Here is a 27,769-nt window from a genome sequence, read left to right as displayed (position 1 = left end):
AGCGGGGAGGGGCTGAGCCCGAGTTGGGGGGACCCCAGAGCCTTTTTGCCAGAAGCTGGGAAAATCCTCCTGGGGCACCTCAGCAGTGACCCCTCCTACCTGCTGGGCCCAGCCTGGAGTGTGAGGGAGCCTGGGTGCGGGTGCTCAGGGGATGTGGTGTGGGCGCAGTGCTGGCGGGACCTTCCACTCTTCTCTCCTTTCTAGAAGCAGGGGCTGCGTCCTATTTTCCTTCTAAAAGAGACTTGTTGGTGGGCATGGGTTACAGGCAAGAAACCAAACCAGTTCAATGCGAATCACATGGCCAGTGCCAGGTGTTGGGAGAGGGGCCCTGGGGCTGCGGGAATACAGTGGGCTGGGGTCTCAAAGCCAGGGTCCGCATGCAGCTGTGCCACTGCCAACAGGACTTCGGGCGTGTCCTGTGACTTGAGCCTCAGTTCCCTCTTCTACAAAACAGGGCTAACAGCGCCCACCCGAGTGCACTGCAGGGTTATAGCACTGACTACTCGCAGATGTCACCACTATTGCTTCTGACCCACCACAGATTTCTGCCTTCAGGACAGACAAGGAGGTGCCGGAGCCTCCCATCCCTTCTCCCCAGAGGCCAGCCTTCCTGTTTCTCCCTTACTCCCAGAGAACATGGTGCAACCAGCTGTTTTGGGGGGACTGGGGTGTCCTCCCTCCCCTGCGGGCTCCGGGCACAACAGCTAGGAAGCATGGAGTGGTCAGGTGTGGTCATCAGGGAACAAGGTTCAAGACCAACAGGCAGGGCCAGGCGGAGGTGGAGACGAGGGGCGGGAGCTGGTGGGGTCACTGGCGTACACTTTACACAACCAACAGGAAGGCCTTGGTGGCGGGGAGAGGAGAGGCGGGAGGGAGGGAAGGAATGAGGGCAGCCAGGTGCCAGGGCACAAGTGAGGCCCCTCCCAGCCTGGGGGGCTCGGGGAGACCAAGAGCAGCTGAGGGGCCCCACCGCATACCCAAGGCCCACCCCTCGCCCCAGCGCCCCCGGGCCCTCCCTGCACTTGCTTTCCCCACAGTCAGCAGGTTCGGCCTCAGTGATGGGAGGATGGGAACAGCCTCCCATCCTCAGCCCCCAAGGCTGGAAGGTGAGGGACAGGAAAGAGCCACAGGGGGCTCCAGGCCCCTCTGAGGGGCTGAAAAGGACTCAGAAATCCAAACGAAAAAGGCCGAAAGGTTTTTACTCTGTGAGCCCTGGGGAGGGCTGGGCAGAGTGCAAGGTGTCCACGGGAGGGGTGGGTGCAGAGAGGAGGAGCTGGGGCCTCAGTCTTGCTTCCCGGTGTCAGTGCCAGAGAAGCGAGGGGGTGCGGGGCTCTGGAGCCCCAGTCCCGGGGCCCAGCTTGACACCTGCCTGTCCAAGTTCACACTGGAGTCCTGGGCAGTCCTCAGAGTGCAGAGCCCGCCTGAAGTCTGGGTCAGGAGAGGAACGCTGGGCAGAGGGAAAAGGCTGGCCTGGGCTGCCCACAGCTGATCTGAGTTCTTCCAGGGCTGGAGTCTGTCTGCGGCAGAAGAGGCGCAGCCCAGGCAGGCACAGCTGAAGCCCGGTGCCGCTCTGTCTGCCAGAGCCGGGGCCCAGATCCTCCAGCTCCCAGGTCAGGGCTCTGGGTCAGCAGGAGAGCGGAGTTAGGCTCAGAGCTCCTCGGGGGCGCCGCGGGTGAGGGGGGAAGCCTTCTGGATGCCCCCGTCCTCATCGGGGCTGGGGTCTCCCTCGAGGCCACCCAGTTCCTTCCTCTGTTTGCTGCCACCGCTGCCGCCACCCGAGGCCTTGGCCCTGCCGCTCTTCTTCTTGGATTTCTTCCCCCCCAGGGCGGCTGTGTCCCCCTTCTTGCCAGACCACCGCTCTGCCAGGCAGCCTGGGGCAAGGAGGAGAGACACCGTCAACAGACTGCTTTGCTGGGTGAGGAGCACTGGCTGCGGAGCCACTGGGGGAGGCGACTGGAACGCGTCCCAGCTCTGCCTCGCTGTGGTCCCAGGCCTGTTTTGGGGCACCTGAGGCATCCACACGTTACTCTGCACCGGGCGCGTCAGCCCTTGACCCCACCCTGTCCCATCCAGCTCCCTGAGGACAGATGCTACGATGCCCCCATTTCTTATTTCTTTTCTGTCCTCCCCCTACCCACCTCCCCTGAGGGGGAGGCAAACAACACAATCGAGGGCTGACGTGCCCTCAGACTCACTGGTATCCTTGCCCTTCAGCACGTGATTGGCACAGAGGAACTGAGTCAGGTCCTCTTCCTGGTGGTTCCTGTACCAGTCCTCGATCACCTCCTCAAACTCCTCCACCAGCACGTCGCACTGTTAACCACAACGCCTCGCGTTGGCAAAGCCCGGCGCCGACTTCTCCCAGAGGAGCCCAGCCGAGCCCCGCCGCCCACCAGGCTGGTGGCTGATTCCCGAGGAGGCTGCAGCCAGAGGGGTGAAACGACTTGACCACGGTCCCCCGGCTCCTGGTGGCCTTCCTCAGCCGAGGACCCCCCACCACCCAGCTCTGTGGGGCACAGCTGGCCTCTGAGGGCCGAGGGGTCCGTACCTGCTTCTTGAGGTCAGCCACCTCTGCAGAGGTCTCGTTCCACAGCTCGTAGGGGATGTCCATCACCACCTTGACCCCTTTGTGCACCAGGTTGTGTAGCGTCTCAAAGGTCTCCGACATGCCCTGGAAGAGGCGACCAGACATGAGAGGCAGAGACCCTTCCTCTCCCTGCCTCCTCCTCTCCCAGTGGAGCTGGAGGCCCAAGGACCCAGCTGGAAATCAAGACCCCCTATAGCTTCTCACACTTGTCCTGACCTTCCCCTCCCCTCTTTGAGACCTGCATCCCACAACCCCTCCACACACACGCCCTGTCCTGCCTCCCCTCACTCCTTCTTTCCAAAAGGTCTACTGGGGCTTCCCCGGTGGCGCAGTGGTTGGGAATCTGCCTGCCAATGCAGGGGACACAGGTTCGAGCCCTGGTCTGGGAAGATCCCACATGCCATGGAGCAACTAAGCCCACGTGCCACAACTACTGAGCCTGCGCTCTAGAGCCCGTGAGCCACAACAACTGAGCCCGCATGCCACAACTACTGAAGCCCGCGCACCTAGAGCCCGTGCTCCGCAACAAGAGAAGCCACCGCAATGAGAAGCCCGCGCACTGCAACAAAGAGTAGCCCCTGCTCGCTGCAACTAGAGAAAGGCCGTGCGCATCAACGAAGACCCAACACAGACAAAAATAAATAAATTTATAAAAAAACCCAAAAACCAAAAAAGCCTGCTGTTGCCCTCAGGCCCTTTGGACAAATACTCCTTTACCAGGAAATAAGTTGGTCTTGGCTCTTTCCTCTCACTGTGACCTCCCCCATATCCAGGCCCACTCCCTGCTTCGGGTTCTTCCTATGGCCTGTGTCCTTCCTTGAGGGGAAGAGGCACAGGCGAAGCAGGGAGGACTCTTGGTTGCATAAAAAATATTCTTCTCCACGGAGACAACACACTATTTCTCCTCTATCTTTCCAGAGATCATGCACGCGACTAGAAGCAAATATACACACAAATATATCCTCTCTTCCACCCCCACTTTTTACACAAGCAGCAGTATGTATCATACACACCATTCGGCACCTTGCCTTTTTCACTTAATAATATACTTTGGGGCTTCCCTGGTGGCGCAGTGGTTGAGAGTCCGCCTGCCGATGCAGGGGACACGGGTTCGTGCCCCGGTCCAGGAAGATCCCACATGCCGCGGAGCGGCTGGGCCTGTGAGCCATGGCCGCTGAGCCTGCGCGTCCGGAGCCTGTGCTCCGCAACGGGAGAGGCCGCAACAGTGAGAGGCCCGCGTACCGCAAAAAAAAAAAAAAAATAATAATAATATACTTTGGAGATGATCTTAGTTCAGTTCATAAAAAGCTATCTCATTCTTCGTTTTACACTTTGCAAAATGGTCTACTGAATGGCCACACTGATTTATTTAACCACTCCCCTACTGGTGAATGGTTAGGTTGGTTCTAATTTTTTTGCTACGGAAAATAATGTGAAACATTTTTAAATTAAACATGGATTTATTACCAAGTACAACACTAACACCCATTATAAAGATAAAACCTAAGACTTCTGTGGTTTGATACTATTCATCTAGGTTTCCCAGGGGTTTCTGATGGATCTCCTTTGCTATAAGGGTACTTAGGTGGAGAAATGTGGGAGACAACTCTCCTACCAAACATGGAAGATGCAGAGACAAAGAAACATGGGCCTCGTTGCAAGAAAGCTCATTCTCCAGGGAGAGAAGCATTCGTGTACACAGTAAGCACAATAAATGTCACAAGGGCACCGTGATGGAGGTCCAGGTAGGGGCCCTGTGGGCCCAGAGGAGGGACGTGGCAGTCACCGCCCCCCAAGAGTCTTCTGACATCTCCTCTAAACACTCACAATTCGGCACAGCCTGAGTTCTCCCTGCACGAGTGCTTAGGCCTCCGAGGGGGCTGCCACCCGGGAGCATTTCTATCTGGGGCTGAGGCAGGACCCCAATGGGCAGGCCCAGACTATCAGGGATGTGCCCACTGCCACTGAAAAGTCAGGCCGCTCAGGAGGGAGGGGTGCCAACGGCAATGGATGAAGAACGGGGAGAGACCGAGGAGGGATGCTCCCAGGGCACGATCTTCCAGTGGCACCCAGACCAGCAGACACACTTAAACATGCAGCCTGGCCCCGGTGGGGATGAAGGGCCAGCACAAACCCAACCTTGGCAAATCGGTTGCTGCCGGTCCTCTCCTTGTGTAGGCTGTAGTCCAGGAGCCGCTTGCAAATGGTCTCAGTGACTTCGATTAACCGTAAGTCCCTGCCGAGACAGCAGCACGAGAGGGCCTGAGTTCCCCTCCTCACCCCCGTGGAGTAGTGGTCCGTCCCTCCAGCCCTGCTACCCCAACACCTGCACATCTCACCAACGGGAAGGCAGAGCTGGAAGGAAGATAGGTCATCTGGGGGGGGCTCTGAAATGCTGGAACACAGACCAGAGAGACACAATTTTAACAGCTCTACGGGAAGGAAGTTTTGTTTTTGTTTTTTTTAATAAAGCTAAATGATTCAGTAGATTTTTTAAAAATAAAGTAAAATGTATTAAAGTTTGATGTTAAGATATCACTTCATTTTGAAAGGATGATCATAGTTGATGGAAGTGTTTTTTGGTTTGTTTTTAATATTTATACCTGGCAAAGTTAAAAGTTGGTAATCTTTTCTTTTTTTCTTAAGCCACGCTGAGAGGCTTGAGGAATCTTAGTTCCCTGACCAGGGATTGAACCCGGGCCACGGCAGTGAATGTGCCCAGTCCTAACTACTGGACTACCAGGGAATTCCCCAGTAATCCTATATTTAAAAAGATTAATCCATAAAATCCAAGAGCTTGGGAATCACTGATAAGGTCCAACAGTCTTGCTTTTACAGATGAGGAATGTGAAGCCCAGAGGCATTCAGGGATTTATGAAGGCCACACAATTAGTTGGGGATAGAACCAGTGGGCAAACTTAGGTCTCAGTTAGAGCTGCCTCCCTTTGGTGGGTCTGCCTAGCCAGAAGGGAGAAGGGAACTTCAAGCTGCTGATGCCTCGAGGGACAAAGCAGACCAGGCCAGTGCCCCCCTCCCTACCACTTCACTTACGACTTGGTGTATTTGACTCCTGAGGTCTTCCGGTCCAGGATGCCATAGCCCATGTCAATCACTTCCTTGGTCTTGCCAGTTTCTTCAAAGGCTGACTTCAGCTCCACTGCGACGTATTTACACACTGGGGGAAGGAGACACAGCACAGCCTACTGAGTGCATCTGAGCCTTTGACGGGAGCTGGCTCCCGGCAAAACAGACCCGAGTGGACGCCTCTCCGGGACTGGGTTGAGTCAATGCTTGGGGCAGAGAAAGGAGTTAGCACCAGACCACCAAATGGAGCTCAGGAGGTGAAAGCGGGCTCCAAGATCCACTGCCCCCTGTCCACTCCTGGCCCTTATTCCTACTGGCTTCATTCCTCCCAGCTCCTTCCTGCTCCCCACCCCCACAATCATTTATTTTACTTAAAAATGTTTCAAACATATAGAAAAGCTGAAATGCTGAAAGAGTACAACGAATAACTATATACCTTCCACTCACAGTCAACAGTTGTTAGTAAAAACAAACAAACAAAAAAACAGTCGTTAGTGATTTATCACACTCTCTCCCCAATATATAATATAAAGCAATGTGATAATAATAGATGTCAACAATATACACATTGATTTTGCTAAACCATTTTGAAAGTAAGTAGACTTACATCACTCCTAAACAAGTCATCACGCATCTCTTGAGAACAAGGACCTTCTCCTACCTAACCATAAAAATCACCATACTCGGAAGATTAACAACAATTCCAATATCATCTAATACTCAGTCCATATTCAAATTTCCCCAGTTGTTCCCCAAATGTCTTTTTTAAATTTTTTATTTAAAAAAATTTTTAATTAATTAATTTATTTTTGGCTGTGTTGGGTCTTCTTTGCTTCGCGCCAGCTTTCTCTAGTTGCGGTGAGCGGGGGCTACTCTTCGTTGCAGTGCGCGGGCTTCTCATTGCTGCGGCTTCTCTTGTTGCAGAGCACGGGCTCTAGGCTCACAGGCTTCAGTAGTTGCGGCATGCGGGCTCAGTAGTTGTGGCTTGCAGGCTCTAGAGCACAGGCTCAGTAGTTGCGGTGCACAGGTTTAGTTGCTCCATGGCATGGGGGATCTTCCTGGGCCAGGGCTCGAACCCGTGTCCCCTGCATTGGCAGGAGGATTCTTAACCACTGCGCCACCAGGGAAGCCCCCCAAAATGTCTTTCATGGCTGTTTTATTTCTTGATTTCATATGTTGTTCCAACACCAGCTCTCTGTTCCTACCAAATTAATTTGCTCCATTCCCCCCACAGGCCTGTTTCTACTGTTTTTGTTCATTTATTTTCTCATTTCCTCTTACGCTTCCTTGAACAGTTATTAAGCAACTCCTGTGTCAGGCATTGCCTGGGGATACACAGACAGAAAGAAGGTCCCTCCCTTCTAGATACTCAGTCTAATGGAGCAGAGAGAAGTGTAAACAAATAATTACCATTGCAGAAGGAGTGCTACCACTGAAAGTGGGCAGTGCCTGGGGCTTCAGGAAAGTGCATGATGTCCCCCTTCAGGGGTTGTCTGTCCATTCTCCTAACCTCACCTTAAAAACCCCCTCCCCCAGGAAGCCCTTCTGGATGAATCCCACCTGCTCTTGATTTCATTCTGAGACTCTGCAGGATCCATGCTCTCACTAAGGGCCTCCGTCATCTCATGTGTCTCTCTGATTCGACTACAAGGGCACTCAAAATGAGGATCATGTACTGGACTTTTTTCTTTATTCCTCTAGTCTTGGACTTTATCAGTTGGATACTTGATAAATATTGCTCAGAGAGACTGTGCTGGTGCTCGAGCAGCTTCTGACGTCTCCGAGTGGAATGTGGTCTGCAGGCTAAATGCCATCAGCGTTGTTATAACACCAACAGCAGAGTTGGGTAGAAAACCAACTTACTACTGAAACAAATAAATCCCCTGCAGGCTTGTTTGGTGAAATTTTATAGCATATGCATTAATAGATGGCTTGGAGAACTTGGAACACATGAAAATTCCAAAATGTAAGCCAGTGACCTCAGAGTCTGCAATGAATTGTGGGTGTCTCACCTCCCTGGCTCTCCATCCAGGACCATCTGGGCTCCCTCCCCTCTTCTGTCCTGTACTGTGTACAAGCTCATCATTTTTCTGGCTCCTGTGCCCCCCCACTTCCACACCCTCAACATGCAGTATGCCAGGCCCCGGAGGTTGGAACCCATCAACTCATCTCTCTTATACCCATCAACCACAACCTTGCTGCCCAACTCTTCCAAACCTTACCTCTTCAAGACCCCCTCTGGGGGTCCCACCCAGAGCCAGACTTGGAGGAGACTCATGGCACAGACCCCAGATCCTCATGCACATCCACCCACTTTTTTCTGGGCAGGTTCTCCTTCCTCTGTGCCAAGGCCGCTTCCACTCAGGCTACTGAGCCAGGAGGCAGGATTTGTTGGCCAGATAGTCAGCACTTAATACCAAAGATGTCACAGTGATAAGTAAAAGTAAATATACATGATTAAGAGGAGCCTAAGGGTTGGAGTTTGCCAAGCCTTCCTATGACTGAAAATCCCTTTTAAATTATTTTTATTAATTACCTACAAAATCAGGTTGGACTAGAATGATCTAAAGATCTTTGCCAGCTCTGTGCTATTATGAGTCTAAGGAAAAGAAATGTGAACTTCTTAGACTATGAGAATAATAAGAGAAACAGTAAGGGCTCTTTGGTATTAGAATAAGATAGGAAATGAGAAGGGGAACTGAAACCCCCAAAAGATGTTGGCTATGACTAAAAGAAGAGTGAAAGAAAGGAAGGTATCAAAACCCTCTGACTGTCTATTCAAGACAGTGAGGGAGAAAGTAGAGGCTAGAATCCACATTGGGAGGCCGACCAGTGAGGTCAGCTCATCTCTGAATCATCTCACCTTTAATCTCTCAAACAGAAAGATTATGCTTTCCAAACTACCCCCACTTCCCAGTGCTTGGGGAACCTCTGGCCGACTGTACGCTTTGTGTTAGGATGCAACAGATTTATAGCCAACTTTCGTGGGGCGCTGGGGTTAGGGAGGGGAGAAGGAAGGAGTGGGTGTAAAGGCCTGAGGAGGAAACTGAGAAATGAAGGGGAGGAAATAAAAGGTAGGCCCTTCCCAGTCCTGAATCGCTGGTTTGCGTGCTGGCGCTCTTTTCTCTCTTTCCCACTCCCTCTCCTTCTCTCTCTCACCAGTGCCACACCTTGGGAGGCCTTTGGGATTCACTCTTTTCCCATATTCCTAAAATCTTCCTCCCTCAGGAAGTTCCCCCAGGCTCTCTTCTACTAAAGTGACCCTTTGGCCTCAGACCCTCCTCCCGCCCCCACCCCCTTCACTCATACTTATTCTAAATACAACTACTGGTTGCTTACTAGGCACTGTGTGAATAGCTATCTGAGTCAAGGTCGCTGCCCGCAGCTCACAGCTAGTGGGGGAGACTTCCAATGACACAAAGTAGGTTGCCGTGAGGGCACAAAGGGAGCGTCTCAAGCTCTTCTTCCCCCAAGACCAGTCATGTGGATCTTTTCAGTTCCTCAAACTTGTCCTTTGCTTGTAGGCCTCTCCATCTGTGGCTTCACTTCTCTTCACCCGGCTAACTCCTAATCGTTCAGGGCTTCCTGGACGAAGCCTTTCCCCCCATCTCTGGGCTAGATTTAGATGCTCCTCACCCAGCCCCCAAAGTTCTGTGCCTCCCCTACCACGGCATCTACTACCCCGATTATAAGTGCTTGTTTTCACCGATTTCTGAGCTCCAAGTGCACTGAGACCTGAACTCTCGCCCGCCCCTGTGTCCCCAACATCCAGCACAGGGCCAGGAACATAGCAGGTTCAGGGAGTGGAGACCCGCTGGAGAGCCCAGGGCCTTCGATCCCCCGACGCTTCTCCTCAAGCCCCGCCCCCTCACCTTCGCATTTGCTGGGCAGTCGAACCCAGTCGGTCTCCTCTGCTCGGGCCTGCCTCGGGCCCAGTTCCGGGGCCGCCAGAAGTAGCAGCAGCAGCAATAGCAAGGGGAGAAGCAGAAGACAGCGGGGCCTGGGCCCGGGCCGGGGCCGGGACGCGGGCTCAGGTAACGGCTCCATGGCCCAGCCGGACCCGACCCGAGCGGACCCGGCTGCGCTTCCTCCGGCTGCGCGAGCTAGGCAGCTTCCCGGAGCCGCTTCCGGGACTGCACACGTGCCTCAGCGTAACCAGGGCAACGAGGAGCCCCTCCTGCCTACTCCAGCTTTAGGCCGCCTCGTCCGGTCCCCAGAGCCGACGAAGGCCCGCGGACTAGGCAGCCAATGGGCTTTTCGGGGTTTGCCTTCTAGCGAAACGGAGAACGATCTTTTTTCGGCCTCGGCCAATGAGAGAGCGGATGGTGCCCTCAGTGACCTATGGCAACATCTTTTCCCATCCCATAACGGAGGCTCTGGGAGGGGCTGGAGGACCAGGACTAGGGAAGAGGAAGCAGCGCCCTGGTCCTGAAAGGTATGGGAAAGAGAGTCTTCACTGCCTTCTCCGCCTCCTTGCACGTCGCTTCTCCCCTGGGGTCATTATGAAGCTAGTACTAACTGAGCACCAGTTCTTAAATTTTATTATTATTATTGCTGCTGTTGCTATTGTTCTAATTGCCGGTCACTCTAGTAGGCGCTGTGGATGAGACCTGGACGATTCCAAGAGTCCCCAGCCTTCAAGCAGCTTTCTTAGGGCCCAGTAACGCTAGATTTGTCCCAGTGAGAACTAGAACAAATCATTTCCTCTCTGAGCCTCAGTTTTAATCTGTATGATGACAAAGTGATCCTCCTAGCTGCTGTTCAAGACTTGCCTGTTCCTGCGACGCTCAAACGGGTTAATAGAATTAAGGCTTACTGAGCAGATTGTAAAAAGTTCATGCAATAATTTTCTTTTTAGTGTGTAATCTGGCTCCCTTTTCTGGCCTATTGTTTTTTTCTTTGGATTCTGAGCTCCCACAAGGCAGGGACTTGGCTAATGAATGATTGATTTCCCTTCCGCTTCCCCAGCAACAGGGTGCCTAGCACAAGGAGTTGCTCAGTGGAACCCCCTTGTGCTGTGTCATCAAGAGGAGGACTCTCTGGGTCTTTGGGGCTGCTTCAGGCTGGCCCTGAGCTCAGTGTTCTATGGACACGCTCAGACCAAGGCTGCTTCTCTGGGAGGTTGTCTGCAAATTCCATTTTTGTCCATAAATCCGTGTTTTCCAGTGCCTCTTGTTTCCTTCCTAGAGGTTGGATATTTATGCTATTTTATAAAGATTTTAAAGGACTGATGCTCAGTCCATTGACTTGTCATTTCCTGATCTTAGTTTCTTTTTTTAAAATTTATTTATTTATTTATTTATTTTTGGCTGCGTGTGGGCTTTCTCTAGTTGCGGCGAGTGGGGGCTACTCTTTTTTGTGGTGCACAGGCTTCTTATTGTCGTGGCTTCTCTTGTTGCAGAGCACAGGCTCTCTGCGAGCGGGCTTCAGTAGTTGTGGCTCGCGGGCTCTAGAGCACAGGCTCAGTAGTTGTGGCACACGGGCTTAGTTGCTTCCAGGCATGTGGGATCTTCCCGGACCAGGGCTCGAACCCCTCTGCCCTGCATTGGCAGGCGGATTCTTAACCACTGTGCCACCAGGGAAGCCTCTGATCTTAGTTTCTTAGCTTAAAAGAGTTGTGTGGGTGACAAGGCACTTTGGATAGGCAGGAGCTGTGGTATGTAGAATTCCACAGTGTAGAGGGTCAGGACATTGTCCTGAGGTCCTCCATGCTCTCTAGGCTTCAAACGACTTGAGGAGGCTCAAGAGTCTGGCCAGGAACCCTCTTGGGAAATAACATTAATGCAGCCACAGTGGGGATTCAGAGTCTGGGGCAGGGCAGGATTGGGGGAAGGGGGGCAAGATGGGTAGGAGCGCTGAAGCTAAGGGAAGCCTGCTTCCAGGATAAACAAAAGGGCCTCTGAGAGGACATTTACGGAGACAGATTAGTTTGGCAGGAGCCCTGGGCTCAACATCTGGGCTGAGAGCTGGGAAGGGACAGTGGCTGGAGAAATTCTGAGATTATGGCTGGATACGCCCCCACCCCCACCCAGCCTACCCCTCCCTCATTCTGTGTGTTAGGGAAGGAGCCGGCTCCGTGGGGATGGTGGACAGGTTGATTCCCCAGAAGTTGTGCCCTGTCCCTCCTTGAAGGATCCAAAAAAGAGCTGGGAGAGTCTCCTTACAGGCTGGTGAGAGATGGACAGTGGGGGAGAGGTGAGGGTTTTCGTGGAAGAGTAGCTAAAAGGGCAAAGGGGCTCCGGCAAGCTGGGAGTCACTGACGCACGTGTGTGGGCAGTGTTAAGAGTACAGTTGCTCTCTGCCGCGTCGGGGGAAGGACGGCTGAAGTAGGCCCGTCGATCCCGGGCACTGTCCTGCACTGCCCCAGGGGCCATCTGGATTCACATGAATGCGGCCAGAGATTCTTGGGGTGATCACTGGAGAGGAAACTCTGGAAAAGGCAGGGTTTCCTGCAAGAGCTGGACTAACGGAGGACACACAGGTCACACCCCATCATGGGAGCCTCATATTCTATCAGTGCAAGAACCCTCTTTAGGAAACAAAACAAAACGAAACTAAAACCTCTTTAGTGCCTGGCTCAGAGTTGAAGCTCAGTGAATATTTGTCAAATGAATGATGACCCTTAATTGATTAATAATGTATACGTTTGGAATTACTATCTGTGCTCTTGGCAGTGGTTATGATCCTATTACTCTGGAATCCTGGCCCTATTCTTTTTTTTTTTTTTTTTTTTTTTGCGGTACGCGGGCCTCTCGCTGTTGTGGCCTCTCCCGTTGCGGCTCCGGACGCGCAGACTCAGCAGCCATAGCCCACGGGCCCAGCCGCTCCGCGGCATGTGGGATCTTCCCGGACCGGGGCACGAACCCGTGTCCCCTGCATCGGCAGGCGGACTCTCAACCACTGCGCCACCAGGGAAGCCCCTGGCCCTATTCTTTTATGTCAAGTCTGTACAAGACTTCACATCAGGACCAGCGCCCCATCTTCCTGGGTTCATGGGCTCCTCACCCTGACCTCTCAGAGAGGTCGGGGCGAGGGTGAGGAGACAGAGAGGGGGAGGGGGCCTTGCCCCATGCCTGGTGACGAGGAAAGGAGACAGAGTTGGGACCACATCCACCCCAACCCCAGCCCCACTCTGCAGTTTCCAGGCTCTCACCCTCAGGAAGCCTTCCCAGATTTCTGTCTCCTGTAAATCTGCCAAATTCCCTCCTCCCAGAGCAGACAGGAGTTAAAATATTTTTCATTTGCTTGTGTCATATAAGTTCTCCTTTAATTGTTCTCAGTTATAAGCACCTCAAATGTCCCAGTGTCTGGGTCAATCACCACCCTAAAGGGACTTCCAATCTGATGGGAGAGACAAAGCCTTTTCCCTCAGAAAGCCGTCAGTCTGAGGGGGGAGACGGAGCCTAGCCCCCGGGGAAGCTCGGGTCTGCTGGAGGAGGCAGATCGCAGAGAAATGCTGCAAGGCTGGAGGCAGGAATGCTGAGGGCGGGTCCCGATCGCCACGCCCTGAGCATCAGCGGCCCCCTCCTCCCAGACAGGGCTCCTGGGATCCCGACCCGGAGGGCGGGTGTGAACCCAGCGGCCGTCCCGGGGCTGCAGCGCCGGCGGGGTGGACAGGCTGAGCCCTCGGCCTGTGGTCCACCCATCATTGCGGCGAATCCAGTCGGTGGGGTCTGCGGACGATCCTCCCGGTGGCGGAGGCTGCGGGAGGAGAAGGTGGTCCGCCCACGGGGCCGCGGGGAGCCCGGGGTCCCCAGGGCGAGGCGCCCGGGCCGGGTACCCCCGCACGGCGGGCGGGGCGCGGAAGCGGCTGCAGGTCAGAAGCACATCCAACAGCAGCAGCTTGAAGAGCAGCAGCCGCAGCGCTTCGAGCCGCAGCGCCTGGCCCCGGGTCCCTGCGGGAGAAAAGGAGCCGGTGAGCGGCCTAGAGGCTGGCGCTCAGCCCCACGCACGCGAGAAGGTTCACCAGAGGAGAGGGAACCCAGGGGACGTCCTTCCTGGTGTCTAACCTCAGCTCTGACTGGTGATAATAACACACACCTTCCTAGCCTTCATTTACTTTGATTCCCCAGCAACCAAGGCGATGCAAGCCAGGCAGGAATTAGCATTTGGTTGCAGAGGAGAGACACCAGCTCAGATTTCTGTTTGGTAGGGAAGTAGAACCTGGCTCATGACTGCATCCAGCGGGGGGTGGGACTTTCCTCCGCTCTGTCTTCAGAGGCTCCCTAGACTCCTAAGAGTCTCCCAAGGCTCGGATGCTGAGACCATCCCTCTGAGCTGCCCAAGGAGAGCTTCAAGGACCCTTCTGCTAGCTCTCACCTGTGCTTCTCAACTGGCGTCCAGGAATTATGCTGGGGTCAGAGGATCTATCCCCACCTGACCCAGGGGTAGACAGAGGCCCAGGCTAGCCAGTGCCCCAACCCAGCAAGGCAGCCTCTTGAGGGGACCCATCAGGCCCAGAGCCCAACAGGGCCTGAGGTCCCGGTTCCTGGTACTCACCCCTGAGAGGCTCCCAGAGGCAGGTCCTGGCTGAGGAAGCTTCTCCTGCGAGTCAAGGAGAAAGGAGTAAGTCACTGGGATGGGCTGTGCCCTCCACCCCAGTGCTATGCCCTGGCCCTGCTCAGGGCAGCTCTTCTTGGAGCACTGGATAAATGGACAAATGAACCCATAGTGGGAATCTTGAGCCCATCTGCAGCAAGTCCTCTGAGGGGCCCAGATCTCCCTCTCTCCTGGCTGTCCTCCTGCCCCTAGAGATGCCTCAGCACTTTTAGACAAGGAATCAATTTTCTTAGCAGCCTTCTTTGGAAGGCAGTAGTACATTTATTCAACAAACATTCCTATTTGGAGGTTGAGAAAACAAACATAATTCAAAAAGAGAAAGTAAGTCATCTGGTCAATAATAATAGCTGGCTTTGGACATGTTATGTAACCTTTCTGTGCCTATAAAATGAGAATAATATGACCTACTTCATAAGTGTAAAGTGTTTACAACAGTGCCCGGCACAGAATAAACAATAAGTAAGTGATAGCAACTTACTACTTAATTATTGTTTGATTCTAACAGGGTGTCATATTTAGGGTGATATAGATATAGATATTAACCCTGGGTATACATAGAAAGATATTAACGTAGGAGGGAGGAGACATTATTACCTCTTGGAAGTCATGCATCAGAGCCTGGATTTGAATGAGATATCACTGTTTCAAATCCCAGAACTCAGGGCCCTGAAGCCACCCTCCTTTGACCCCAGACATCACATCACCTAGATGGTTGGCACTTAGATGCCCTTCATGCCCCCATGGCCTGGATTCTGCCCTCCCTGCCACCATATCCTGGTTTCAGGGTGTGTGAAAGGGGCAGGGAGCAACCACAGGGGCCCAGGCTCTGTCCCCACCTGACAGCTGTAGAGGCTGTGTGCTCTGGCTGTGGTCCCCAGTCCCAGGTCCAGTGTGGCAGACCAAGGTCTCCCAGGCTGCCAGGTCCTCAGAGGGCAGGGAAAGCTGAGCCAAGCTAGTCCAGGTGCCATCAGCTGCTGGGGAAGGGCCGTAGGTGAAGGCATCCAGTGAGCTGCCATTCCCAGCTGAGAACCAGATGGGACTCTCAAGGCCAGGGGGTGCAACGTCGAGGACCAGGCAAACCACCAGAGTCTGCTGCTTCCCATCCACCAGCAGTGTGATTGGTGGGGCCAGAGAGGGGAAGGGTGTGCTGCCCACACCTGCAAGAGAGCACGCACTTGTAGGGGGCTAGGTCTGTCCTTGCCCTCCCAGGTCAGGATCTCATATCCTTCCCTCTGGATTTCTCTCCTTCCATCTATCCTTCCACCAACCATCAATCTATCCTTCTACCCACTCATCCATCCCTCTCTCCTTGCATTTACCTATCTAACCACCTTCCTTCCCTCTATCCTTTCATTCTCCCATCTATTCATCCATCCTTTCTTTTTTTAAAAAATTTATTTATTTATTTATTTTTGTCTGCATTGGGTCTTCGTTGCTGTGCGCGGGCTTTCTCTAGTTGTGGCGAGCAGGGGCTGCTCTTTGTTGCGGTGTGCGGGCTTCTCATTGCAGTGGCTTCTCTTTGTTGTGGAGCACAGGCTCTAGGCATGTGGGCTGCAGTAGTTGTGGCACGCGGGCTCAGTAGCTGTGGCTCGCGGGCTCTAGAGCACACGATCAGTAGCTGTGGCACACGGACTTAGTAGTTCCGCGGCATGTGGTATCTTCCCGGACCAGGGCTCGAACCTGTGTCCCCTGCATTGGCAGGTGGATTCTTAACCACTGTGCCACCAGGGAAGTCCCTCATCCATCCTTTCTTCCATCATCCGTCTACTCTACATCTCTTCTTTCTACTTCCCATCTATATGTTTTTCCATCCATCCATCCATTTATCCATCTTCCCTTCCTTCCATTCATCCATCCATCCTTCCATCCTTCTGTCACCTATCATACATGAATCTCTCTGTGCCAGGCACTGGAGATACACATTAATTAAAATATTGTCCCTGCTCTCAATGATCTCAGTCCCATGAGAAAGACAGCAGATGCAAACAAATACTTATAGTACCTTGTTGTGCCAGCCTCAAGAGAGTGGTTACCTCTGAGGAGGAAGGGAAGGAAATAGAATCTGGAATGAGATCAAAAGGGGCCTCAAATGTATCTGTAACTTTTTGTTTCTTTTAAATAATATTTGATTCAAATATGGCAACATTTTAACTATTTGCTAATCTGAGTGGAGTATGCATGGTTGTTTGTTGTATTATTCCCCGTTCTTTTCTGTAAGTTTGTAGTATTTTTTAACAGCTTTGTTTAGATATAATTCACATAACATACAATTCACCCATTTAAAGTGTATGTCCGGGGACTTCCCTGGTGGTCCAGTGGCTAAGAGTCTGCGCTCCCAATGCAGGGGGCCCGGATTTGATCCCTGGTCAGGGAACTAGATCCCACATGCTGCAACTAAGAGTTCACATGTGGCAACTAAAGATCCCGCATGCCACAATGGAGATCCCGAGTGCCGCAACTAAGACCCAACACAGCCAAATAAATAAATTAATTAAATAAAGTGTACGTCTGTATTATTTTATAATTAAAAAAACAAAAGTAAGTCATGTGGGTACTGCAAACATTTGTCCTATATCTTTCAGAATAGTCCTGATTTTCCAAAAACTTATTCTTTTTGGTAAAGATGACTCATTTAATATATGACAAAATCTTATTTTTGAATAGTTGGACATCAGGAATTCCCTGGCGGGCTAGTGGTTAGGACTCAGTGCTTTCAATGACATGGCTTGGGTTCACTTCCTGGTAGGGGAACTAAGATACCACAAGCCACTTGGTACAACCAAAAAAAAAAGAACAGTTGGATATCTTTTCATATAAATAAAATCTCAAAGGTTAAAACCTACAAACAAGGGACTTCCCTGGTGGCACAGTGGTTAAGAATCCACCTGCCAATGCAGGGGACACAGGTTCGAGCCCTGGTCTGGGAAGATCCCACATGCCGCGGAGCAACTAAGCCCATGCACCACAACTACTGAGCCTGTGCTCTAGAGCCCTCGAGCCACAACTACTGAGCCCACGTGCCACAACTACTGAAGCCCGCGTGCCTAGAGCCCGTGCTCTGCAACAAGAGAAGCCACCCTAATGAAAAACCCGCGTGTCACAACGAAGACCCAACACAGCCAAAAATAAATAAAATAAATCAACCAAACAAACAAACAAAAAAACCTACAAACAAATTCACACCATGAGTTAGGTGCAGCCAGGCTAAAGAAATGCCCCAGGGTGCCGGGAAGGGAGGCCATAGAATCTCGTGGGGACTTAGAGGTGTGGGGGGGTGCTCACAAAATATTTCTTTTTTTTGGCTGCATCACGTGGCATGTGGGATCTTAGTTCCCCGACCAGGGATCGAAACTGTGCCCCCTGCAGAGGAATCCTAACCACTGGACTGCCGGGGAATTCCCTCACAAAAGATTTCTTGAAGGTCAAATAACTGACCTAGAAGCAGGAGTAGGGTAAGTAGCCCGCTCAGGATTTGAATTCAGACCTCGGTGACTCCAAATCCCACAGACTACCCCACTTGGAAGGATGACTAAGATTTGCTACATGACACAGTGGACCAAGCCTGGGACATGGCCTCAGACAGAGTTGATTTGACTCTTGACTTGTCCACTTAATTTAGAGTCTTAATTGTCCCATTGATATAATGGGGTTAATAACACCAGCCCAGTAAAATTGCTGTGAAGAATAAAAATCATGAATATAAAACACCTTGGCAGATAAGTATCATCAATACTAATATTGATAAGGCATCACAAACAAAGGGAGGAGAGAAGGCTGGCAATGAGCTCCAGGACCCTCAGCCTTCTCAGCTGTACAGAGAGACACACTCCCCTAGCTGAGTTCAGCATCTACCTCCTCCATGAAACCTCCCAGGATTGCTCCTCCTCACCCTAGCTGCTTCTTTCCCAGAGCTCAGGCCTCCCGACATGGGCTCTCCCCGATCCACATGGGTGTGGTTTATCTCCCTAGCGAGGGCCAGGTGGTGACATACTGGGGGCCAGCTTTAGAACAAGGAGATGCCCCAACTCATAGTCAAGGACCTATCCCCACCACACACATGCAAACATGCACAAGCTTCTAGATGAAGCTGGAATTCTCAGAATTTGACTCCTTTGTCTCCAGCCTTGATCTTTGGAGGACCGGGATCGGGGTCGGGGGTCAATACACTGGGAAGTCACTGAGGCCTTGAGACTTCTGAGAGCCCATTTTTAGGGGGAGCTGGGAGTGAACGTGAGACACCCTGAGCCCTGAGGGTAGGAGACTGGACAGTAAGGAGGGTGGGACCTCACCATGTTGCCCGTGCCCCATCACCCCATATAACACAACACAGCCAGGCTACCCCCCCCATCATACACACCTGTCCAGCTTGCTCTGAGAGGTGAGTACCCTTCTTCCCAACACTGTGGGCTCCAGGGGAGCAGGACTTGGGGGCCCCAGAGCAAGATAGCTGGGAGGTATAATACAATGGGGAAGGGGATGATGGGCTTCTGGTGAGACCCTCCCCAGGGGACCCAGGTACCTCTGTCCTGCCTGCCTGCATCCCTCCCACACCTAGGGACGCCCAGAGTGAGGGAGTAGGCTTGGGCGGACTAACGGGGCACAGAGAGGGTTGCAGGGAGGGTGCTCACCTGTGGGCAGGGCTGGACACCCGAGGGCCAGGAGAAGCAACAGCCAAGTCCCAGGCATGGCCCACCTGAGAGGAGGCAGGACCCAGCTGCAGACCTGGGCTGTGGGCTGGGGGAGGAGGCGGCCACAGGACTGCCTCGCAGGCCACAGGCCCAGCTGCATCTCAGCTGCTCCACCACGGAGCCGTTTCCCCAGGTGAGGGGCCCCTCCCACCTTCACCCTGGCCCCCAAACCCAGCCTTCTCTCACTCTCTCACGGGTCCAGGGAGCTCAGAGTGCCACTACCACACCAGGAGTCAAATGCCACACCCCCTCCCATCTGAAGAGCACTTCACAGTGTGCAAAGCCTTTTCCCAGTCACTGCCCCTGCCATCTACAGGATCCAGAGCACTTGACGGTAGGTCAGGGGCTTAACATACAGCACTTCATTCCATCCAGCCAACAACTGTGAGTTCCATTTCACAGGTGAGACAACTGAGGCTCAGAGAGATTGAGTGACCTTCCCAAGGCCACACAGCTGGCAGGTGGCAGAGCCAGGGCTTGAACTGTTTTCTGATGGCTGGCCTTACGATAGCCAAAAAGCCCAATAAACTTACTTCCGTGTAGTTACAACCCTTTTAAATAGAATTTATTGTTTAGCGCCATTTCAGGTTTATAGCAAAAGTGACCAGAAATTTCAGAGATTTCCCACATACTCCCTGCCCTGTCATATCAAACCTCTTCTTAAAAATAAACTTTTTAGGGAATTCCCTGGTGGTCCAGTGGTTAGGACTTGGTGCTTTCACTGCCATGGGCCTGGGTTTAGTCCCTGGTCGGGGAACTAAGTTCCCGCAGGGTACGGCCCCCTCCCCACAAAAAACTTTATAAATTCTATTTTCAGTGACTCCACTAAACTTTATCTGTAGCTGTTATTTTGACCCTGAAACTTTACATCTAAGTATATACCCTAAGGGAATAATAAAAGATTCAGTCATTATAAGACAAAGATTTATGCACAAAAATATTCTTTGAAGTATTATATTAAAAAACCAAGAGAAATTGGAAACAACCTAATTGTTCAATGCTAGGAGACGGTTCAATGATGTTTGGTATATTTATGTTAGTGAATATTACGCAGCAGCTTTTTTTTTAATTAATTTATTTATTTTTGGCTATGTTGGTCTACCTTGCGGGGTACACTGGCTTTCTTTTGTTGTGGTGAGTGGGGCTACTCTTTGTCGCAGTGCGAATGCTTCTCATTGCAGTGGCTTCTCTTGTTGCAGAGCACTGGCTCTAGGTGTGTGGGCTTCAGTAGTTGTGGCACACAGGCTTAGTTGCTCCATGGCATGTGCGATCTTTTCGGACCAGGGCTCGAACCCGTGTCCCCTGCATTGGCAGGCGGATTCTTAACCCCTGCGCCACCAGGGAAGTCCTCATGCAGCAGTTTTTTTAAAAAATATTTATTTGGCTGCGTGGGCTCTTAGTCGCGGCATGCGGGATCTAGCTCCTTGCCCAGGGATCAAACCTGGGCCCCCTGTATTGGGAGCACAGTCTTAACCACTGGATCACCAGGGAAGTCCCTATGCAGCAGCTTTTAAAGAAATGTTTTCAAAAGAATGTTTAATGACTTGCGATATAGAAGAGAGTTTGGTTCAGAGTGTGGGCTGTGAAGCCAGAATACCTGGCTTTCAATCCTGACTATATCATTCAGGAGTTGTGTGACTTTCACCAAATTACTTACTTCCCTAATCCTCCATTGCCTCATCTGTACAATGGGAATGATAATACCTCAAAGGGGTTCTGTGATATTTAACAAGATCATCCATGAAGCAGCTCTAGCATTATTCTCTATACATAGTAAGAAGTCAATAAATGTTCTCCCTTTCTTTTTTTTTTATTTTTTTTCTCCCTTTCTTTATATATGTGTATACATAATTACATACACAGAAAGTCTAAACAAACAGGATGCAAATTTAAATGGACAATATATACCCAATTTTGTATAAGAAATATATAACTGTTCCTAGAAGGATGCAGACCAAATGTTAACAATGGTTATCTCTGCATGTTAGGCTTTTGGATAGTTTTATTTTCATCTTTATAATTGTTCATTTATTAAATTTTCTATGATGAATCTGTATTATTTTTAAAATCAGGAAAATAAACATTATTAAAACATAGAACTACAGATGTACTATAGTTTATTTAGCTATTCCTTTACTTTCAGACATTTGGGTTTTCCAGTTTGGGGCAATAAATATCTTTGGTCATAAAGTATTTTCCAAATTCATACTTATTTCCTTAAAATTGGCTTAAAGGCCTCTGTGATTTGTGGGGGGGGGGATTTGTTTAACTTAAAAAATTTTTAATTGTAGTAAAGCACATATAACAAAATTTACCATCCTAACCATTTCAAGTTCGGTGGCATTAAGTACATTCACATTCTTGTGCAACCACCACCATCATCCATCTCCAGAATTCTTGCAAAACTAAACACTCCATTCCTCCTCCCTTCAGCCCCAGGCAACCACAATTCTACTTTCAGTTTCTGTAATTTTGACTACATCATTAAAGTGGAATCATACAGTATTTGTCTTTTGCGCTTGGCTTATTTCATTTAGCACTATATCCTCAAAGTTCATCATCCATGTTGTAACTTGTGAGAACCTCCTTCCTTTTTAAAGGCTGAATAGGGACCTCCCTGATGGCAAAGTGGTTAAGAATCCCTCTGCCAATGCACGGCACACGGGTTTGAGCTCTGGTCCGGGAAGATCTCACATGCTGCGGAGCAATTAAGCCCATGCACCACAACTACTGCGCCCTGTCACCTAGAGCCGGTGCTCCACAACAAGAAAAGCCACCACAATGAGAAGCCTGCGCACCGCAGCGAAGACCCAACGCAGCCAAAAATAAAATAAAATAAAAATACATTTAAAAAAAAAAAGGCTGGGGCTTGCCTGGTGGCGCAGTGGTTAAGAATCCGCCTGCCAATGCAGGGGACACGGGTTTGAGCCCTGGTCCGAGAAGATCGCACGTGCCGCGGAGCAACTAAGGCCGTGCACCACAACTACTGAGCCTGTGCGTTAGAGCCCGTGCTCCACAAGAGAAGCCACCGCAATGAGAAGCCCGCGCACTGCAACGAAGAGTAGCGCCAGCTCATGGCAACTAAAGTCCGCGCACATCAACGAAGACCCAATTCAGCCAAAAATAAATAAATTAAATAAATTAAAAATTAAAAAAAAATTTTTTTAAAAGGCTGAATAATAGTCCACTGTATGTACATTCTACATTTTGCTTCTTATCCATTCATCTCTCAGTGGACATCCCTCAACGTTTGTTTCCGTTTTAACTGTTGTGAACATGGGCATACAAATCTCTCTTCAAGATCCTACTTTCAGGGCTTCCCTGGTGGCGCGGTGGTTGAGAGTCCACCTGCCGTTGCAGGGGATACGGGTTCGTGCGCCGGTCCGGGAAGATCCCACGTGCCACGGAGCGGCTAGGCCCGTGAGCATGGCTGCTGAGCCTGCGCGTCCGGAGCCTGAGCTCCGCAACGGGAGAGGCCACAACAGTGATGAGGCCTGCCTACCGCAAAAAAGATCCTACTTTCAGGGAATTCCTTGGCAGTGTAGTGGTTAGGACTCCGTGCTTTCACTCACTGGACCCAGGTTCAATCCGTGGTCAGGAAACTACGATCCCAGCAAGCCACGTGGCATGGCCAAAACCAAACAAATAAACAAAAAGATCGTACTTTCAGTTCTTTTGTGTGTATACCCAAAAGTGGAATTGCTGGATCATATGGTAATTTAATTTTAATTTTGATAGTGGCCATCATAATTGATAGTGTGAAGTGGTATCTCATGGTGGTTTCAGTTTGCATTTCCCTAATGATTGAGCATCAGAGGCCTCTGTGTTTTAAGTCTCCCTGATACACCTGTTGTACTAATTTATGTTAGTATAAAACCACCACAATGTATGAAAGGTCAACTTCATCCCCATCAGCATTTAACATTTCTTTAAAAAATAAAATTAAATTAAAAATTAAAAATCTTAATTTCTTCAGTTAAAATGGTATTCATTTCTCTGATAACATTATTTTCCCATCTTACTTGTCTCCTTCACTGTATTGTCTGTTGTCTGCTTGTAGTCTTAGTGTCTTACTAGTTTTTTTTTTTTTTAATTTATTTATTTACTTATTTTTGGCTGTGCTGGGTCTTCGTTGCTGCGCACTGGCTTTCTCTAGTTGCAGCAAGGTGGGGAGGAGGGGGCTACTCTTCCTTGCGGTGCACGTGCTTCTCATTGCGGTGGCTTCTCTTGTTGTGGAGCACGGCCTCTAGGTGCACAGGCTTCAGTAGTTGTGACACGCGGGCTCAGTAGTTGTGGTGCACGGGCTTAGTTGCTCCACAGCATGCGGAATCTTCCCGGACCAGGGCTCGAACCCGTGTCCCCTGCACTGGCAGGCAGATTCTTAACCACTGCACCATCAGGGAAGCCCCAGCCTTTTTCTTTTTTTAATGTATTTTTAAAAATTTAATTTGATTTTTGGCTGCGCTGGGTATTCGCTGTGGTGCCAGGCTTCTCATTGCGGTGGCTTCTCTTGTTGTGGAGCACCGGCTGTAGGCGACAGGGCTCAGTAGTTGTGGTGCGTGGACTTAGTTGCTCCGCAGCATGTAAGGTCTTCCTGGACCAGGGCTCGAACCCGTCCCCTGCTTTGGCAGGCGGATTCTTAACCACTGCACCACCAGGGAAGCTCCTCACTGACTACTTCTAATTTCACTTTTTTTTTAAGCCTACAGTTTTTTTGTTTTTGTTTTGTTTTGTATGAACCAACATGTCCATCTTCCCTATTGGGATTTATCTCATTCCTTCAAGCCTAGAAATGCGTGCGTGCGTGCGTGTGTGTGTGTGTGTGTGTGTGTGTGTGTGTGTGTCTGTTTAGGGGTAGAAACCGGGGTTCTGAGAGAGGGAGATTATTCTTCAAGAGCTGGAATGAGCATCAGGACAAATGCTTTAGAAGATGGTACTTGAGCCAAGTCTTGATTCTTTCTAAAGAGTTTGTAATGCTATTGGAAATCTTTTGTTATGTTAATTTTTAAAAGATACAAAAAATAGTATGATCTGATCTTCTTGGAGCTACCATACCAGCTTTGGGTTGCTTAACACCAAGTTTAATTTATATAAGAAAGAAAAACTTTTATCTTGCGTACTGTATTGTTCTTTTAGATTTTCTGTTGCTCATTGCCAAAACTAATCCTAATTAAAATACATGCTCTATGTGCCAGGGTCCTAGCAGGAACACTGATGGGTAATTTTGAAGAGAGTTTAATAAAGTGATTGTTTATAAAGGTGTGGGCGGGGTATGGAGAAATCGCTGGGGCTGCTGCAGTACCTCATGGTTAGTAATAGTGGGGTGTCAGCACCTGAGGTCTGAAGAGGGGAGGGAGCAGATGACAGGAACCCCGAGCCAGAGAGAGCTGTGTGGAGAGGGTGCCTGACAATAGCTGTGACCTTCAATCATTGTAGGTAGTGTTGATTCTGCAGGGAAGGAAGCCGCGAATAAATTCCCTGTCTTCACTATCCTCCCATCTTCAGACCCCCGACTGGTCCCTCACTGGCTGAATCCGAGTGGCGGGGTGTGGGAGTCCTCTGATGCCGCTCAGCTTTCCCGGGCACAGGGCTGTGGGGTGAGGGGGAATCTGGAGCATCCGCAGGAAGCTCCTCTTAGCATTTTCCAGAAGAAAAACCCATGTCCCCAGCACAGAGGACACACTGGGTCACATTGCCTACTATATCATTGGGAGGTGATGTCATATGTCCACTGAAACCTAAAATATTAGCTCCCATAAGTTAGCAGGGGACAATGGGGGTTATGAGGCCTAAGTTCATATTCAGAGCTGCCTACTTTTTCCTCCAACGATGTATTCTTCTTATCCTTTACCAGCACCTTGGCTGGGCAGTTTTTTTTTTTAATCGATCAATTAATTAATTAATTAAATTTTGGGCTGCGTTGGGTCTTTGTTGCTGTACGCGAGCTTTCTCTAGTTGCAGTGAGTGGGTGCGAGGGCTTCTCATTGCGGTGGCTTCTCTTGTTGCAGAGCACGGGCTCTAGGCGTGCGGGCTTCAGTAGTTGTGGCTCGCGCACTCTAGAGCACAGGCTCGGTAGTTGTGGCCCACGGGCTTAGTTGCTCCACAGCACGTGGGACCTTCCCAGAAGAGGGCTCGAACCTGTGTCCCCTGCATTGGTGGGTGGATTCTCAACCATTGCGCCACCAGGGACTGGGTTCTTTACCTGGTGGTGACTCAAACCTTTATTCCTGTGGGGTCTGAGTCCTTGGTAGTCTTGACACTGTGGGTTGCTGAAGTTTTCTGCTAACCAGGACAACGAGCAGAGGATTATTAAGAGGCACTTTGTGAATCCCCTGGGTTCCAGTTCTAGTGCCTACCTCTGTTACGTGGTAGCAAGCTTATTTTCTCTGCTAACTGGGGTTAGTCAACCCAGGCATTACAGTAACCCCTTTCTCAGCCTGTTGGTTCAGTAGCATGAGAAACCAAAATGGCCAGGGCCATCTCAGCTTCCAAGTCATCAATACTGTGATCATTCCACAGTGCAAATGTTTCTCCCTCGAATGCTGAGGGTCGCCAAATTCCCTGAGGGCAAGGTTCTGGGGATGGGTAGCAAAAGTTCTTCTAGTAGTCTACAGACTTTAGCTATAATAGCGGAAAGGCTGCTGCTACCCCCACCTCTCAGTTACATATAATACGATTCTGGTTTTGGTTTAAAGGATACACCGCATCCTGTAGGATAGTACTTCCACCTTGTAGGGTGTAGTTTCTTAGCTCTGCTCTAACTGTGCCTTCAGCTGGCCAATCCTCCATTCTATCAAGCCAGCTGCTCCTGGGTCATGGGGCACATGGTAAGACCAGTGGATGCCTTGGGTGTGAGTTCATTTGTACATTTCCTTGGCTATAAAATGTGTGCCCACATTGGAGGCCATGTTATGTGGCATGCCATGGTGATGGATGAGGTATTCTGTACGCCCATAAATGGTGGCACTGACAGAAGTACTGTAGGCAGCGGTGAATTCATACCTAGAATATGTGTCTGTTCTCTCTTTTTTTATATACGTTATTTTATGTATGTATGTATGTATTTATTTATTTATTGGCTGCACCTAGCGGCATGTGGGATCTTAGTTCCCTGACCAGGAACCAATCCCATGCCCTGTGCATTGGCAGCGTGGAGTCTTAACCACTGGACCACCAGGGAAGTCCCCTGTGTCTGTTCTCTTGAGGATAAAGCACAGTCCATCCACACTGGGGTGGGGGGTGGGGTGGGCAGTCAAATCAGTCTACACCAGGTGAGAATGGTACCCAATCAGGCTGTAAGTAGGATGGTCAATCAGCACTGGCTACAGCCAGATTAGCCTCAGAGAGGGGAAGACCATGTTATTAAGCCAAAGCATAGCTTCCATCCCTGCCATCATGGGTCCACTGAACAAGCCCTGGAGTGCCTGAGGGAAACGGCTGACCGCAGTCCAGCGCCTGTCACTTTGTCCACCTGATGAGCATTCTTTCCCACGCTTTATTCTGGGTCATTGTAGTTACCTTGCCTTTGGCTGTTAAGTACTACCGTCTGCTCTTTACCGCACCAGGATACCATTATTCTCATCAAGATCAAGGAATTAAGTTTCACTATCCAGCATCCCCCATTAGCATCTCCAGCCTACAGAGGACAGCCGTCAGAGCTAGCCAAGGATGCTGGTGGCCCTTACCAATGCATTTCTTAATGCGTTGGTGAAGGGAGTGTTTTCCAGACTCCCTTAAAATACATGGCTAGGGGTGGCTAAGCAGATTGCACATAATAAATCCAATCCAGCATTCCCATCTCTCTGAGATTTTGGATTCCTTCCTCTATAGTATGCCAGGGAAATTCTGTCATTTCAAGTTTATGAACTCTAGGTTACCATTAAGTCCAGGCTTTAGTTAAGCAAGCTAGCAGACTATGAATTCCTCTCCCAGGTGCTCAAGCCAATACATGAAGTCCCAAATCCTGGATGAGCATCCATGGCCATGAGTTTGGCCAAACTGGATCTTACATTCCACGCTCCTGGGTGTGTTTCCCTTTGAACCCTCTTCCACACATGCTCCTGTGGCTCCTGCCAAGGCAGTTTGCTAGGGCCTGTGACTCCTTCCGTCTGGGGGCATTCTCCTCTTAGCGTGGGTCTTGTGCTTCTCCACCCAGGCTGTACTGGGATCTAACTCATGAAGGGCCTGGGGCCAGGAGGGATGGAGGCAGGAAGGGTTCTGAGGCTGATGTCCCAGGAGACAGGATCACGACAAGAGGAGATTGTCTCTACAGACAAGACACTTCAAAAGAATTTAGGAGTTCAGAATTAGCCTTATCCACGTCTGTACAAATGTCCCCATCTCAGGGTCCCACTCCTTCCCCATCAATGCCTTCGCCTTAACATAGGAGACCTAGAGGGCTGAGGTTTTTTTGTTTTGTTTTGTTCTGTTTGGCCAGGCTCTGTGGCTTGTGGGGTCTTATTTCCCTGATTGGCAGAGAAGGCCCCGAGTCCTAACCACTGGGCCACCAGGAATTCCCTAGAGGGCTGAGTATTGAGTCAGCCATATGAACCCTCTCTGTAGGAGGTGAGGGACTCCTTCAGGGTCCCATCAAGGAGTCCTAATTGCTCACTCACATTCCTCATCAGGCACTGGTAACTCCCAGTTCTCCATTCCCCTGCACATGTTCCCGGAGGCCTCAGAAGCCAAATGACTCCCCACCATAGTGAAGAAGGGCCACAGCCATTCCATCTCCCATCTTCCCACCCCAGCAATGCAGTACCCTACACTTCATCCCATGCCACCCCCAATGATAATTTTTGTTTTTCTTTTTTTTTTCCAATGAAAATTTAAGTAATAGTGATACCTCTGC

At 50.5% G+C, this 27,769-nt stretch overlaps 2 protein-coding genes across 2 annotated transcripts; both read right to left on the bottom strand.

Moving 5' to 3' along the window:
* Positions 1 to 1,172: 1,172 nt before the first annotated feature.
* CNPY3 (canopy FGF signaling regulator 3) lies at positions 1,173 to 9,834 on the bottom strand. The gene is made up of 6 exons (XM_024766282.1): positions 9,544 to 9,834; positions 5,639 to 5,762; positions 4,727 to 4,823; positions 2,549 to 2,671; positions 2,196 to 2,313; positions 1,173 to 1,871 (listed from the first exon to the last, which is right to left on the bottom strand). The coding sequence occupies exons 1-6, from the start codon at positions 9,716 to 9,718 to the stop codon at positions 1,648 to 1,650; spliced, it is 861 nt and encodes a 286-aa protein (XP_024622050.1). The 5' UTR covers positions 9,719 to 9,834; the 3' UTR covers positions 1,173 to 1,647.
* A 3,201-nt stretch (positions 9,835 to 13,035) lies between these two features.
* Positions 13,036 to 18,916, bottom strand: PTCRA (pre T cell antigen receptor alpha). Its single transcript, XM_024766280.1, is given in 6 exon segments — positions 13,036 to 13,194; positions 13,196 to 13,566; positions 14,171 to 14,215; positions 15,067 to 15,387; positions 16,233 to 16,265; positions 18,859 to 18,916. Coding segments are annotated over 6 exon segments (948 nt in total). The 3' UTR covers positions 13,036 to 13,074.
* Between the last annotated feature and the right edge of the window lie 8,853 nt (positions 18,917 to 27,769).

Source organism: Neophocaena asiaeorientalis, unplaced genomic scaffold (genome assembly GCF_003031525.2).
Source record: "Neophocaena asiaeorientalis asiaeorientalis breed wild unplaced genomic scaffold, Neophocaena_asiaeorientalis_V1.1 scaffold46, whole genome shotgun sequence".
Taxonomy (NCBI): Eukaryota; Metazoa; Chordata; class Mammalia; order Artiodactyla; family Phocoenidae; genus Neophocaena; species Neophocaena asiaeorientalis.
The sequence above is the reverse complement of the archived record's forward strand: the minus strand, read 5'-3'. Positions and strand labels throughout refer to the sequence as shown.